The sequence below is a fragment of the Pundamilia nyererei genome, unplaced genomic scaffold (genome assembly GCF_000239375.1).
Source record: "Pundamilia nyererei isolate P.nyererei 1_Seehausen unplaced genomic scaffold, PunNye1.0 scaffold00040, whole genome shotgun sequence".
NCBI classification, from domain to species: domain Eukaryota; kingdom Metazoa; phylum Chordata; class Actinopteri; order Cichliformes; family Cichlidae; genus Pundamilia; species Pundamilia nyererei.
Genome location: NW_005187441.1, coordinates 1,017,942 through 1,033,747, shown reverse-complemented (window position 1 = coordinate 1,033,747; position 15,806 = coordinate 1,017,942). Strand labels below are relative to the sequence as shown.

At 41.4% G+C, this 15,806-nt stretch overlaps 1 protein-coding gene across 1 annotated transcript in view; it reads left to right on the top strand.

The window, feature by feature from the left end:
* Positions 1 to 15,806, top strand: part of LOC102201517 (partitioning defective 3 homolog B-like) — an 83,488-nt gene that overhangs the window by 5,514 nt on the left and 62,168 nt on the right. The window contains exon 2 of the mRNA XM_005730976.1: positions 3,568 to 3,669. Within this exon, the coding sequence (XP_005731033.1) occupies positions 3,568 to 3,669 (102 nt within the window). The remainder of the gene's footprint in view (positions 1 to 3,567; positions 3,670 to 15,806) is intronic.

Sequence of the window (15,806 nt, the reverse complement as noted above, 5' to 3'; positions counted from 1 at the left end):
CACACACACACACACACACACAGCAGTGGAAGAATGCCGTCAGTTTTTCAGGTTCAACCGGTTTTTCTGGCGTGGCATTCTCGGTCCATTCTGACGTCTTTTTTTTTTTTTTTTTGTTTTTTTTTAACTTTATCTTTTTTTTTTTTTTTTAAATGATCAGATCCGTGCTTTGTATGGCGCGGTATACTTTGAGGAGTCGTCAGTTAACAGCTTGTAACCCAAGCTCACTGCGTGTTTTAACGTGTCGTGTGTATTTGCCTCTTATCTGAAAGCAATCTGTGTGGGAAACCTGCGCTCACAGCTACGGACATCTCTCATGTCTGCTTGTTCTTTGTTGTGCGACTTTCCTGTCGGCTTGTAGTCACATTCCATTCATGTGCAGGTGTTCCTGAAAGCACCATCTGAACTTCTTTTCAAATGACTCCATGTTCACGTGTTCGCCGTGTCTCTGTAGTACAGTGGCACAAACGCCTGCATTCAGCTTTGTGTGCAGCCTCTGCTCCACAGCAGACCCTTACATATTGTGTAACACGTGGCACGACCATCTTTGAGAACATGTAGCTAAATAGGGAAAGTTCAGGCACTATTTAGGATCTAGTTCACTGTGTGCCAAACCACCAACTCGGGACAGTCCTAAGTAAAGGCTGTGCAGCTTTTTATTTCAATCTTAGCATGTAGACGTCACCAATCTCACCAACAAACCTCTGCAGGAGGTTTTTTCCTGTTAAATTGTTTGTTTGTTTTTTTTCTTTCCCAATGTCACCAAGTGCTTCCTCAACAATCAATCATTTGATTTTTGCAGTTTCCTCGTTATTATTGTAGGGTCTCTACCTTATAATATAAAGACTTTTAAGGCAACTGTTATATGTGCCATATAAGTAAAATTGAGTTGAACTTTTAAAAACGACATAATGATAAAGATTTTGAAAAACTGTGCTTGTCGTAGTTATTTTCTGCGCTTATCTCTCAGAAGTGACACTTACTTTAATGACACTTCTGAGCAGAGAGAGGTTCTGGCGTTATTGCTGTGATTGATATCCCAGGCTCTCCCTGCCATTTGTTTAAGAGAATAGTCTTGGCCCACTGTGAAAGGAAGACGCTCTGTTTTGTTTTTGTTTTTTTTCTTTTTCCCCTGCGCTCCGTAATTCACATTCGAGTGCAGCCGAGCAAGAAGGAGCTCATTCACAACAGGGCACGGTGATACAGCGGAAGCCGCTCACTGGGTCTCAGCCAAACTCATTCCAGCCTCCGAGGCTTCTCGCTTATAGTCGATACTTTTGCTGGTAATGCAGTCTTGTGTTGTTTAGGACAGATTGCTTATTGGTATGGGCGCTTCCTAATAAGCCATTTCCTACTCCGTGCATTGTTAGGAACGATAAGGCTCGTCAAAGACTTCTTTTCTTATATTAGAAGAAATTTGTAGTCTAAATTGTGCAAAACAAACTCCAAATATGAGCTAAATTTAACCCATCAACAAGGATGGAATTGTATAGTTTTTTTTTAAATGTGTCCAATTTACCATCTTCCTACAGGAAAAAACAAAACAAAAACTGGGTCCAAAGCAGAGCAAGACCACAGCAGGCTGTGTGCGTGTCTGCAGGGTCGCAAAAAGGGGAAGGTGTCATTGTTCGTGTACTTCTCCATTGATTATGTTGTGTAAACAGCAGATTGCAGATTGTGGCTTTGTCAAAAGTCGCTGTTGTGTTTGTTGTTGAGCTGCGTGTAGTTTCCTGTCTGAGGGTGTGTTCAATCTAACTTGCTCATCGGGATTGTAAAACTGGCCCGGAATGTGCCCACCGCTCCCCACGGAGCAGCAAAACTGGAAAAATGTCTCGCTCTCATCGGTCTCTCACATACTTCTGCACAAACTGTACCGATAACACGGTGACACGTATGTACAATCATATACTTACCCAACAAACAGGAAAACCTACTATGTTACATTAGTTGCTATAAACGTAGCACTTATATTAAGTTGGCCAAAACGGAGGTACAACTAACATTTTTAAAGCTACAACTTTCAACTGAATAAAGCATGAACGCATGTTTTATGAAGACAGACTGATGGTAGTAGAGCCACGAGGGCTACATAAAGTTTAAAGGCTTGTTACAGTTTTGTAGCATAATGCAAACATTCTTACTTACAGGTATCTTGTTCTGACTTAGCTGTGGAACTTTTTCACATGCTGCCTAAAAATACATATGCACCTGACTGATGCTATGTAGGTCAGTCTGATGCTGCCAAAGCAGCCCTGAACTGTTGAGACATCGCCTCGGCACTGTGGACAGGTTCACTGTTAGCAGAGCGCCATGTTCTTTGCAAAGAAATGGCAACGGATCATGCTAGAAAAATCCAAAGCACAGGGATGAACACCATGTGAGCTTTATTTCCTAATGGAAGTAAAGAATTGTATGAATTTTGGTGTGATCTACATGTTTTGAGTGGAAAAGTAGACTAATCTATTGAAAGCTAATATACCAACTCTCTAAGTGTTAATAGACTTCAGCATCACACCACTATTATTAAGATATTTATGAGTTTTGACCTCCTGAGCCGCAGCTGCGGTTCCGGGGGTAGAGCCAGTTGTCCTGAAGGTCAGTAGTTCGATCTTCAGCTCTTCAAGTCAGCATGTCGAAGTGTCCTCAGGGAAGATACTGAACTGAGTTTCCCCCTGTACATCCATGGAAGTATGTGTGCGTGTTAATGTTTGGTTAAAAGTGCTCAGTCACAGATATAGACAGGAATGGTGATGCTGTTTCCCAGTTTGGTCACTGAAAAGTTGTTTTGAACTTGAGGTCTCTTATCTCGAACATGGCGAACTCAAGAGGCCAGATCAAAACGATAGGCTCTTTGTTGTGTTACTCAGGCCATTCAGAAACAGTTGCTGTCAGGGACGGCGTTACCGTTTAAGTATGTACTGGTTTGAAGCATAGTTCAGATGGGTGGTACACATCAAAACAGCTTTCACTCGAACGTCAGGGCCCATCGTTGTTAGTCGCTGCTGCTGATAGTCACCTGTCATGGTTTTAAATGTTGTAGTTGATTGGAGTGTTTCTCCATCACTTTGGCGGGGAATGTTTGTTATGACTCTTCTGTAATACCGTAAATGCCAGTTTCTCATGCTTCTCACAGGCTACATAAATGGCAAATATGCTGTGGTAGTGGTAAAGCTGTTGCACAACAGCGACTATTAATTGCCTTTTAGGGTTTCCTGGCATCAGCCAGTGTAATTTGTTTGGATTTAAGACTTTGATTATTTTTGTTGCTACTGGTTAAAGTATGAGCAACGAAAAGTAAGAACTGGATTGTGAGCTAATTGGTTCTTTGTCGATGTCTGATTGGATCGGTGCTGTCTGCTTTTGGCTTAACTATGAAAGACGAAGGTGATGGATTGCAGTATGGGCTCTGTCCTAAATCTATCCATCCATCCATCATTCCTCTTCTGCTTATCCAGTTCAGGATTGGGTTGCCATTGGGTGTTAGATGTAGATCAGTGAGGGGAGTTTGATGCTGATATCTTGATTGTCTAGTCCTAATGTTTTCCAACTTGTGTCTTTTGTTTCCAGCGTGGAGAGACTGCCATGCAGACCCACCACTTGGAGTATATGGAGGGAGGCATCCTGGACATGGATGACCTGCTGAGCGATCTAGTGGAAGACAGAGACAAGGTGAGAAAGAAGCGGACAGACTCGAACTCAAACCCTGACACTCCAGCAAAAAGATTTCTTAGTTATGTTTTTGCATTGTGTTTATCTGTCTGCTGTTTTGTGCTATCCTTTTCATCCGCTCTTCGTGACATGTGATTGACAGCAGTTTCTCACAGTTGGACAGCAAAGCATGACAAAATGAGCCTTGGCACTAATATTAATCTGTTTCTTGATTGTTCTTACCTGCCAGGAGAGACAGTCTATTACAGCAGAGAATCTGTCATTCTGAGCGCCTTGCGGAGGATTTGTTTGGACTCCCTGCTAAAGTCTCCAGCCCGGCAGGATGACAGAATGCTCAATAAACAAAGTATTAGTGAATCCACTGGTTATGAGAGTCTAAACCAGCTAAAGAAGATGTGACAAAATGAGTTTTCTGCTCTGGAGTGGATTGCGTCGTAGTTTACTTCTGCGTGGTGTGAAAGCGAACTTAATTTCTCCTCTTCCCTGTGGTTCTTTAGCACGTTAAACATTATAGGAGTCATCTTCATTTGTACTGAAAGGGCACCATTTAGGATTTAAAGAAATCAGCCTCATGCAGAGGGAAGTTCGCCCGAACAGAGCGCTGGTTGGCAGTTGTTCTGCATTCACACACATGCACAAAAAAAGACACACGGTGGCCCAATTTCCAGCAAAGAGAAATTTTTATTCCCCCTGCTAATTTCCCATAATGCATTCCTAAATTGTGCTAATAAACCACCCAAAATCCATATTCATAAGCCCTTGGTCCAGATGCATGATGAATTACCAACACTTAGTCAGCAAAAAAGGCCAAATGAAATGGAATTGGAATATTCAGCCGACCTTTTACAGTGCAATAAGAGTTGGTGTTTTAGGCTGCGTGTGTGTGTGTGTGTGTGTGTGTGTGTGTGTGTGTTGCACGTTTGGCAAAGTACTCTTTGTGAAAAAGGGGGACGGAGCTAAATAATAGATGTGTAAACTCAGTGAGAACCTTTAGTGGAGGGAGAAATATTTTTTAGCAATCAGAGAACAAAAACTTCATTTTCCAGGCAGATGGAATTCTAATCATAAGATCGGCGCATACGGTGAGTCATAGATTTTAATGACTCATTTTCCAACCCCGAGCCTGCCTTTTGTCAGCGTCGTCAAAGCGGCGATGAAGTGTCATAATTGAAATCTGGCGTTTGATCAAACTCTCCCAACAACACGTTAACCCCGACATCGGCGCTCTCGTTTTCCGAGCGTGCTGAGCAAATGCTTCACTCCAACCTGCACCGTGCAGGAACTGTCCTATTTACCTTTGTTACTTTACGCTCCCGGCTTTCAACCAATTCTCTAAACGCCCTTCCTCCTCTCATCTCACTTCTCATTTCATCCTTTTGTTTTTTCTGGGGTTTTTTGCTGCTGATGAAAAGATAGCAACCGGAATAGGACGAGCGTGCGTGATCTTCACAACGTGCCAGTCATCCGACAGTTATCTCCGGGCTCCCAAGCAGCGTCGGCTCTCACAGATTAATGAGCCGTGCCTGGCATTCTTGATTAGTCTGACTTCCTTTTGTTTGTCTACATTTTTATTACCTCGCTGCAGCCGGCAGATTCTATCTTTAGTGCTTTATTATTATTTTTTTGTTCTGTTATTGTGGCCGGTGCTGTTTCACCATCAATCATACATGAGTGGACCCATTGTGAGGGCCCTCCACTGCACAGCATGGGCCCTGTGTTAGCTGCGGATGCTAATGAGAGATAATGGTTTGCTATTTGTACGCCTAGTGGTTAGCTTAGCTGCGAGTCTAGACCTCTTTATCTGTTTGAGCGCCCCTGACTATTATTCATCCACACTTTCACACACATCTTCGACGTCCCCACCGCCTGGGCCGAACCACAGGCGAACATTTAACGTAGCATGTTAGCATTTATGGGAGGAGTGCCGCCGGTGGTTGATGAGGGCGGAGACGAGGGGTCGGCTGTGATTTGATTACATTCCTGCCCCCCTGCATCTGCGACATGCCCGCGCACACATACATACAAGCATGAGAACACTCTGTGTTCATTAGCCCCCCGACTCGAGATACCGGCCACCAGCCTCCTCATGAATATTAATACCAATCTGATGAATGTGGGGGAGGCCACGGGGTGTTTGCTTAGGTGTGACCACCTATACACAGTACACACTCGCCGAGACAAAAGACCACAGTATAAAGAGGTCACGGTTCAGTCAATTATACTCTCCTCTTCTTTGACCTTTTACTGTGGCGGTGTAAAATGAAGGGGGGGGATCTGCGCCATTCAGTTCTCAGATGACAGCTGGAAGCGTGGTGGGTGGGGTTAGTCACTGACCTGTCTGATGCCCCTCTGTTTTGTTAATGTTAAGGAGAAGTGGGCAGACACAAGTCATATCTGGTCAAGCTGTTTTGGCAAAATCACTGTTTAGAAACTAGTTTGTCCCCCTTTTAACGCGTAACAGTCGATTTTTGAGTGTTTTTCAGTCATGTAGCTAAACACACACGGAGTGAGCTTGCATGTGATGCAATGAAATATACAGCGTTGGTTAATGCTACATTTAAAAGTACATTAGTTCCATTAAAGACTAATGTTATCACAGCTTTGTCTACTGAGATAAAGAACTTCTCAGTAGCATTATTACAACCAACCCATTTGCAGTTAGCTGATAGTGTGCAAGTCATTAACCTCTGACTTTATGGACTTTACCGTAGCAACTTCCTATTGGTACCATTTCCTCATCGTTAATGCTACAGTGGTTGGAGACTATCACACAAAAGAAATTGTGTGTTGCCTTTTGATATGGTTGCTTCACAGACAGGATCAGGTCTGGGACCAGTCAGCTGCAGTTTTCAAACCGACCCCAGTGCATCGAAACTACGATAAAATGGCAGTAAGATGTAGGTAGTGTATGAGATTGTGATTGAATGGGGACATGTTGGCAATTAAATGCAATCTCTTTGTGATAATATGGCCATAAACTGTGATAAATCAGCAGAAAATCCACATAAGTTGCTGTCTTCATTAGGGCTGCCACAAACGATTATTTTGATAGTCGACTAGTCACCGATTATTTTTGCGATTAGTCGACTAATCAGAGCATCATCCACTGGACGTAAAACGTACAGCTTATTGCACCAGCAGCATCTGCTCTTATATAACTATCATTAGCTTACAGCTTTAAGTGTTTAAGGTATGTGCTAACTAAAAATAAAGACAAGATGATAGTTTATTAAATTTTAATGAAATTTGCAGGTTGTTTCAGTGAAGCTTAATAAACTCAGCCGTCTGCTCCTTGCTATCTAAAATATAACAGGACACCGGAGTAAATTCTGGAGCATCTCACACTTCTGATAATCAGTTGTCTGCTTGACTTTTATTTAGCTGTGTAAAAACTATAACTTTAATCTCAGCCAAACCAATTTACTCAGAAACAAATAAAATACTAAAAAAAAGCCAAACAATAACATTTTTAAGTTATCTAAGTGACTTATGTATGTTTAACCTGAGTAGCGAAAGACGGTGGTGGGTTTGAAAACGATTTGCTGGGAGTCCGGTGTTCTCACGGCTCTAGTGAGCCTTGTCCCCGGCTCGCTATCGAGCTAGTGGGTAACAGACGTCTCCGAAAACGTCGGAGCGATTTTGAAAATATGTGGTGTCTTGATAAACTGAGCAGATATTTGAGGTTTACACAGCTACATTCTCACTTGAAAATATGTTAAACGTTTATTTTGTGACCCAGAAAGTATAATAAGAGTAATATTAAAACTAACTAGCTGCCGCCATTGTTGGAAACTGAGCTGGGCTGCACTATGAATTCTGGGACAGAGCTACTTCTTCTTCTTCGGGGTTTAACGGCAGCTGGCATCCTTGTACATGCAGTGCTGCCACCTTCTGTTTCAGTCCATTATTACACTCTTAAATCCTACTACTTATTCCTGCGTCTTTTGGGATCTTACAAAGCTTCAAACGACGCGTCGACTATTAAATCAGTCGTCAACGATTTTGATAGTTGACGTAATCGTGACTTGTCGACTAATCGTGGCAGCCCTAGTCTTCATACACAGAAAGTTACTTTAACTATTTACATTCAAAGTCCAGTCAGAACTTCATAGATCTGAAACTGAAATTTAGAAATTCCTCCACAAATACTGATACGGTTGCTGCAAGATGATGGTTCAAATGCTGATAACACAGATACTTGGCAACTTGTCTTTAGGAGTATAACCAGAATACAACCAGCTGGCAACCAGTTGATCCGAGTCCCCTGGTGCAAAGAAACGAGCTATAATTGTACCAGATGGTTGCATTCAGTTAAGTTGGACTAGACTGTAATACAAACCGTTCAGTTTGTCAACAATAAAACTGACTGAAATGAGAGAAAGACTGAGTGCGAGACTTTGATATTAGATAAAATGAACATTGATAAAGTTTACCTTTATGTACAGAATCTGAATATCGCAAAATATTTTGAAAAATTGCAATAATATCGTATCGTGCGCTAAGTATTGTGATAATATCGTATCGTGGGATGTATGGTGATTCCCACCTCTAATTGTAACACTAGAAATATTTCAGCATTCATAATCATGTGTACATGCTGTACTATGATTTTTCATGTGCCAACTGTGTTAAAAGCATATTTTTTTTTATATGTTGTTTGGTGTTTTTAAACTCTTTAACAATCTGATTTTCAGAAGCTGTGTGTCAAACGGGCAAATACAGAAAATCAAAACCCATAAAGGATAAGATACCAAAAGCTTTCATACACCACACGACAAAAAAAGGGTTCACTGAATAGTTTGATTAGTATGAGAATGATTTTAATCACATACTGTAGCTTTGACAGTCACCAGATCTCAACCCTTTAATTTGTCACCCTCTGATGGTGAACTATACTGTGCTGTGCAGCAGTGTTGGGCACTAAAAATGGGAATCAGAATGCTTCAGTCAGATAACTGTGCATGCAGCTTAATCAGACACTATCAGTCCTAAAATATAGGTCTGAGAAGCAATAACATGTATAATATAAGCTTCCCACATAAACTAAAGTCAATGAGTCTGTGCTACCTTATTAGTTTTTTGCAACAGTTTATTATCCTCGAGCTATTGAAACCAACAATTCCTCTGTGCATGAAAAACCAGTTCTCTTTGCCTTGACTTTCGAAGTTTGGCTCCATATTGTCGCTCTATCCTTTCAAAAAGACTTATTTGTAGACATAATGCTTGACGGTACTACACATTTGCCCATTCATTGCTCCTGGAACTGTCTTTTTTCTCCTATTTAGTCCTTTGAGGTCCTGCATTAGTTGTGACCATTAGCCCTATATGTCTCTGTGCTGCACAGTGTGTGAATGTGTGTGTGAATGGGTGAATGACTGAATGTAGTGTAAAGCGCTTTGGGGTCCTATGGACTAGAAAAGCGCTATACAAATGCAGGCCATTTACCATTTATCACAGGAGCTGTCAGGCAGGCTGTCCACTGCCAGCATGCTATTAGAGTGCAAGCTATATACAAGCTCTCACGTGTATACATGCCATTATGTGTTCATTGGTGAGATTTGTTTTATTTATTTATTTTTTGCTGCTATGATTAGAAAGCCATCTCCAATCATTAGTCTCCTTCACCCTCAAGCAGCTCAGATATGAATGTTCGACATGTATGAGCATTCTTTCTTGTCACACCGATCTCCCACAGAGTGGGAATTAAACTCAGGGAGCATAACATTTTCTCATAAGTGGACTGTCACTCCTCATTCCATGTACACACACCGACACGTTAATCCCCACATGCCTCGCTTTTGAGGGAAAAACACATTGAGAAAAAGAAAAAAAACTCCTTCTATTTCATGCTAGCAAATAAAAAAAATCTAATTTCATGGGAAATTTAATAAAAGGAAAAAAGAAAAAGAGGAAAAAAACTGGAACGATTTCCTCCATCTCTCTTTAATTAGCCCATTTTAATTACTGCGCCTACAAGGCATCAGTGAACCTTCAGTACCTCTCTCTGGTTGCCTGAATGTAAATGTAAGGGTGCACATCCCAGCTGATCTCGCACTGAGATGTCAACTGCTTGATTACGGCACCGTTTCCCATCATCCATCTCTTCTGCTTGCATGTCATCATGGAGGATCCAGAGCTAGAAAAATTACTCAGTCACATGGAAATGTGTTATGATAGTTAAAGTATGTCTGTGGTGATGAGCGATGTGCTTTAAAGACAAAATGACATGTTTGAATAATGAGCTTATTTAACTGGGGACCACGCAAGGAAAGATTTATATGTGTTATTTTGGAAGTTGAACAGATGTGCACTGAAGTCCGCCAGTTATGGTTGCATCTTGCTATGATGAAAGTCTGATTATTTTTTCTTTCTACCAAAAGTGTACTGAGCAATGTTTTTATAGCTGAATCTTTTTGTTTTCTCTACTACTCAATTAATTTGTTTGGCATTTAATATGCAAACCAGCATGTGTTTAAAGCAGTATGTTTTCCTTTTGAGTGCTGAAGATCCTTATTCGGGTGTCTCTTACAGACATACGCCTAACTTTGTCCTACTGCTTGTCATTGCAAATATCTAATCAGTGCTTTATTAAGGCATGTAGAAATGGTCAAAATGACCCGCTGAGATTCAAACAGAGCACCAGAATGGGGAAGAAAGGTGATTTAAGTGACTTTGAACGCAGCATGGTTGTTTGTGCCAGACAGTGAGTGGAACTTCTTTAGGTCAAAATGCGTTGTTCATGTCAGAGGAGAGTGCTTTAAGTTTATAGGGAAGACACAGTAGCTCAGAAACCACTCGTTACAGCTAATGTGTTGCAGAAGAGCATCTGCAAACATAAAGCATGTTGAACCTTGAAGCACATGGACTACAGCAGCAGAAGGCCACACTGAGTGGCACTCCTGTCAGCTAAGAACTGGAAACTGCGGCTATAGTTTGGTGGAGTAAACGTGAAAGCATGCATCGATCCTGTAGATGGATCCCATGATATCATTAGTGACCGAAATCTCAGAAGAGTTATCCCAACCACGGAGAATTGGGGCCGTTCTGAAGGCAGAAGGTTATTAGCAAAGTGTATCTGGCATGAATACAGCTGGTGGTCCTCGTTCTAATACTTGTGCTGGGCGTATTTATCAGCTCTCCACCTGCTGCAGGTACCTGTTTAAAACAGTCCTTCAGAATACCGTCATGAAATGTGTTTAACACTATTGACCTCAAAGACACAAAAAGAACCGACAAGCAAATGCTCCAAGGTCCTAGATAGTTCTTTTTTATTTGTTTTTTTTAAGGCCTGCAGTATGCAAATTAAAGTCAATAAAGCATGAGCGTAAAGGCTAAATGAGGACATAGAGCTGTGACCTTTGAACTTTAAAACTCAAAACTCGCAATGAAATTAAATAATACCGCTGCACATTTGATTTGCAAGAGACCTCTCCTTGTAAATGATGTCGGGAGATTTGCCTGAAGTCATTTATTACATGTCAGATGTCAGCCCCTCTGACAGGCGACAATGAGGCTTTACTTAAAACGTGCTAACGCGCCGGAGAAAAAGTTTTAGTGAATAGGACGTGATTGCGAGGTGCAGACGTACTGATTAGCCTTTGACGCTCTGTGACATCTCGCTCCCTCACCTCCATTCCCCTCATTCACCGCCACGGCAAGGCGCGTTTGATTGGCATCTGAATAGTCACATAACTCTGCGCACTGTGTGAATGGCCGGTGATGAACAGGAGCATGAGGTTCAAGTGCACTGATTAGAAAATGTCACATACGTGCCTGCCTAATCATAATCTATACCCCCTCCACTCTCTAATCATGATCCACACATTCTTACCTGTGAAGATGGAGTGTGTTCAACACCATGCCTGCCTCACGCATTTGAATATTAATTAAAAGTCATGCATGTGTAGTTGGAGTTCTGTCGTAGCCATTGTGCTCCTTGTGTTGTCTGCTTAATTGATTTTGCCTATTTTTTCCAAAAAAAGAACCTTCATTTCTTAGGGTTTCCATCATGGATGGAGCCTGGGGACTCCAAATATGTTGAGCATTTTAAATTTGATTGTCTTAAACTAAATTGCATACTGGGGGGGAACTAATCATGCATTCTTTCTAAATATTATCTATCCATTTCCTGAGAATAATCACCCCAATTCATTACTTCAAAGTCACGTAATGAACTCTGTCAGAGATGCCCCTTGGATATGATGACTTCTAACTCAATTTTGACTTTAACTTGTGAGTTTAGACTTGAGGATTGAGTTCAGAGCTGTACCCTTTATGCATTACCAGAGAACGTGTGCAGGAGTTAGACTGTCATTCGATTAGATAGTTTCACCCTGCTGATGATGTTTGGTGGCAATAGCAATGTTTTCTTTTTTCATTTGAGACGAATCTCAGGATCAGACATTTGATGCGTGTGCTCTGCCGAGGAGACTGAACTAGAGTCCTGCCTTAGCCACCCACTGAAACACAGATTAGTGTGAGTACATGTGGCATTAAATTATCAAGCCCAAAGTTACAGTTATGCAAGAGGCTACTTTAAGAATGTTAACTAATCTTTTTAACCGATTTAACACAATAATCAGTTCTCAGAAATGCTGAAATGTTGGCTTGTATTCAGAAGGTACCAGTGCAGAACTCACTCTGCAACGATGCTACTGTTCTCAAGGAAAGAGGTGTTACTTGATGACTGTGATAAGCTTTAAGTCTTTTATCTGAATTGTACCTGATATTTAAGTAAGAAGATCCTTTTGCTGCCCCTTTGCCACCACAGCATGTTCGATTTGGCAGTTTTACCCCTGATGCCTTCCTTGATACAAACCCAAAGTGGATTTGCTCCTCTGGCTTGAATTGAACCAGTAAATGTGTTAACTACTATACTATGTGTGCATATGTCTAATACTTAAAGAAATCTAAGAAATTAAGATGTTTTTCTTTGTCAGTATTTTTTTTGAGCTGTTGACCAAAAGGCCTGGACTGCTAACAACTTTTCCCCACCTTTGTTGCATTCAGTTACTCAGTAATTACACTTTAAACAGGCAGGATGAGATGCTTTTTCACTATAAGCATCGTGAAAATAGGATTTCCTGCAGAGCTAATGAGTTCCATGGAGGGAAGGTGCTTTTTTTTTCTTCTTTTTGTTTGTTTGTTTTTTAACTTTATCGACTGTATACTTATTATGCATTCTTGTGAACTTCAGTGATGAATTTATTTATTCGATATTCTGTAAACATACAAAATATTGAATGACATTAGATTATCTCTGCGACAGACTGTTGCCTGCAGATCAGATCAGACATTAGCCGGGTTGCCCGACGGGATTCGGTCACTTGAGCTGATTTGATCATATCTCATCAGCCGCGACCTTGATTCAACCCTCCCATGTGAGCGCCACAACAGCTCTTCATCTGATTATATTCAATTAACAATAAACCCCCCCCCCCCCCCCACACACACACACACACACACTCAGAAAGACACACACACTTTTTTACCAAAGTTGGTTTGATTGCAATTAACCACGAGGGAACTCAATGAAGGCTTAAAGAGAAATAATTCTCGCTGTGCCTGTCTGCTTTTCATTTAACTGCATGCAAGTTGCACTTTGGAATTTTAATTTCTTTAGATGATCCATAGCTCTACCTTTCGACTTTGAATAATGGCACCTCTCCAAAGTGATTTGTCAGTTCACTGAAGCGAAGCGAGTGGGATTCGGCTCGGATAAGGCCCATTTCTGCTTCTTTGCATAAGTTTGTGCGACCTATCAAGAATACGCTCGGTCATCAGGAGCGTCAGATCTTTTCGTCTTTGGCTCTCCTCCCGGTCTTAATCATAAGGATCTACGTTGCCCTCTTAAGTCACCATCACACCACCCATTAGTTTCTAATGGAGCGAGGCGATCCGACTGTAATCTGACTATCCCGTACCTCCTGTACCAGGAGGCGCCTGAGGGAGCGGACTGCTTGCTGGACTTCTTTTTTTTTTCTTTCTTTTTTTTGTCCCTAATGACACATGCATGTAATCATTGTGATTGAGGAGGTGATCTGTGCCATGATCATGTCTTTCAAATGATGTGTGTAATCCAGACCTGATATTTAAATTTCAGCTGGTACAAAATAAACAGACATGTTCAAATTCAGTCGCAGTGATGTTGTTGTGAATCTGCAGCTTGCGCCGTGTTTGCTGTCAGTTATTGGCTTCACCACTTAGCGATGATTTTGGCACAGCAGCCTGCAGAGAAGCTACTCATATCCAGCTAATGATCTATTATAGATCAACTTGTTTACAGCAAATCTGCTCTCTGACCTTACCAGCCTCTCGCCATCTGTTTTCCTAGATGGCACCGCCCCAGAGCAGTGTATATTATGTGTGTATGCTGTTTGAGGGTGTGTGGAAAAGGCGCCGAGTGTTTTTCCCCTAGCTCTCTCCCAACTGCTAATAACTCAAATCAGCGCAAAGTCACACTCCCGGACGTGCGTTCGTATGCCTGAGGTTGAATGTGTGTGTGTCTGTGTGTGTGTGTGTGTGTGTCTACTTCTGAAGCAACTAGAGGATAAATGCTTGCAAATACTCAAATCCAGCTCATTTAGGTTAAATATTTAATGATTCATGCTTCAATTACACAGCTAAAACCACATCTGCGTCCACTGTAATGCACACAAAATCACACTTTCCTGCACGAAACACACACTCTTATTGTTATCATTCATTTTTCCTGCCTCTCAACCTCATCACCTCACTGATTGGCCTAATGAATGGAGCTCTGCGGGCTGTAATGTGCCTGAATGGGCCACTCCAATTATTAGCCCGCCTACGTCTGTGACGGGAAGGACATATGGAATGAAGGCGAGATTGTTTTATGAAGATTTTTGCATGCAGAATGAATCTGCTGTTATGAAAACAAAATGCCTTATAGAACTTTCAGTGCAAACAAAGTACTTAAAGTGCAGTTTGTTTCTGTTGTTGCTGTTGATCTCGCTGACGTCATCCAGAGCCAAGGGCAGGAAAAAACTACCTGAAGTCTGAGCTTTTGGTTCATATAGGTTATTTGTATGAATTCCAACCTTACATTTGAAACTTTGACCATGTTTGACATAAGCATCCAGCATCGATGCATGAGAGAAACTAAGGAAAAGCTTAATCGTTCCTCTTTAAGTAAAAATAGCTCACAAAAAAGCCATAATACAGCTTATGTTTGTTGTTAATGTCCTCACGCAAATAATAATCTTTCAGGAAACGCAGATGTGAAAAAATACAGCTACATTTATTATAAAAGCACCTTATCTAGGAGAAAAGAAACAAGCACAGGTTACAGTAGTTGTGGTCATCCACTTCTGAAGTATATCTTTCCACAGAGAGTCTTTTTATCTGCTCGTCTGTGTCTGCTCTCACTTCCAGATAAGCGAGCACAGTAAGTTTCTGTGCTATCTCTCAAATTTGATAATGAGCACTGAGAATGTCCTTGAGGCCTGCAGATACAAAATAGAGGAAGATGACAAATAGAGGAACCAGTGTCAGGTCACTGTGCTTGAGAATCTCTCCACTAATATTACCTTTTCAGTGGATATAAATGCCCCTTAATCAGAAGGATAAGAGTCAGGAAACATAATCTTATTACCCAGGAGAAGAGTGTGGTTTAGTTGCTGTGGATAAGAACAGGTTTGAGTTATTTGAAGTCAATATGTTTACAGGCGTGCAAAATAAACGGGGGTGTCATGGGGGGTACTTAGTTTTCACAGGATTATACAAAGTGCTGTGGAAAAGCTTAAGTACACCCCATGATTCAGTAGCTTGTAGAACCACCTTTAACTTTTTAATTGTTTTCAGTCTCTCATAGGCTTGTGGAGACATTTTTGGGCAGCTCTAGTACACAACGTCGCTTTACTGTTGCTTATACTGAGGTTTGCAGGCATTTATTTGGACATGGACTGGTCCATTGCAGCACCTTGTGTAGTATAATTGTCCTGTTGCATGAGCTAATTTTGTACATGCATTTAGCTGGAGGTGGCAAAAGAACAGACTTTCATGACCATGTCTACCAAAACAGCCTGAAGGAAAATGTCCAGCCGTCTCTTCGTGACCTCAAGCTGAAGCACACTCTGATTCTGCAGCAGGACGATGATCCAAAACACACTAGCAAG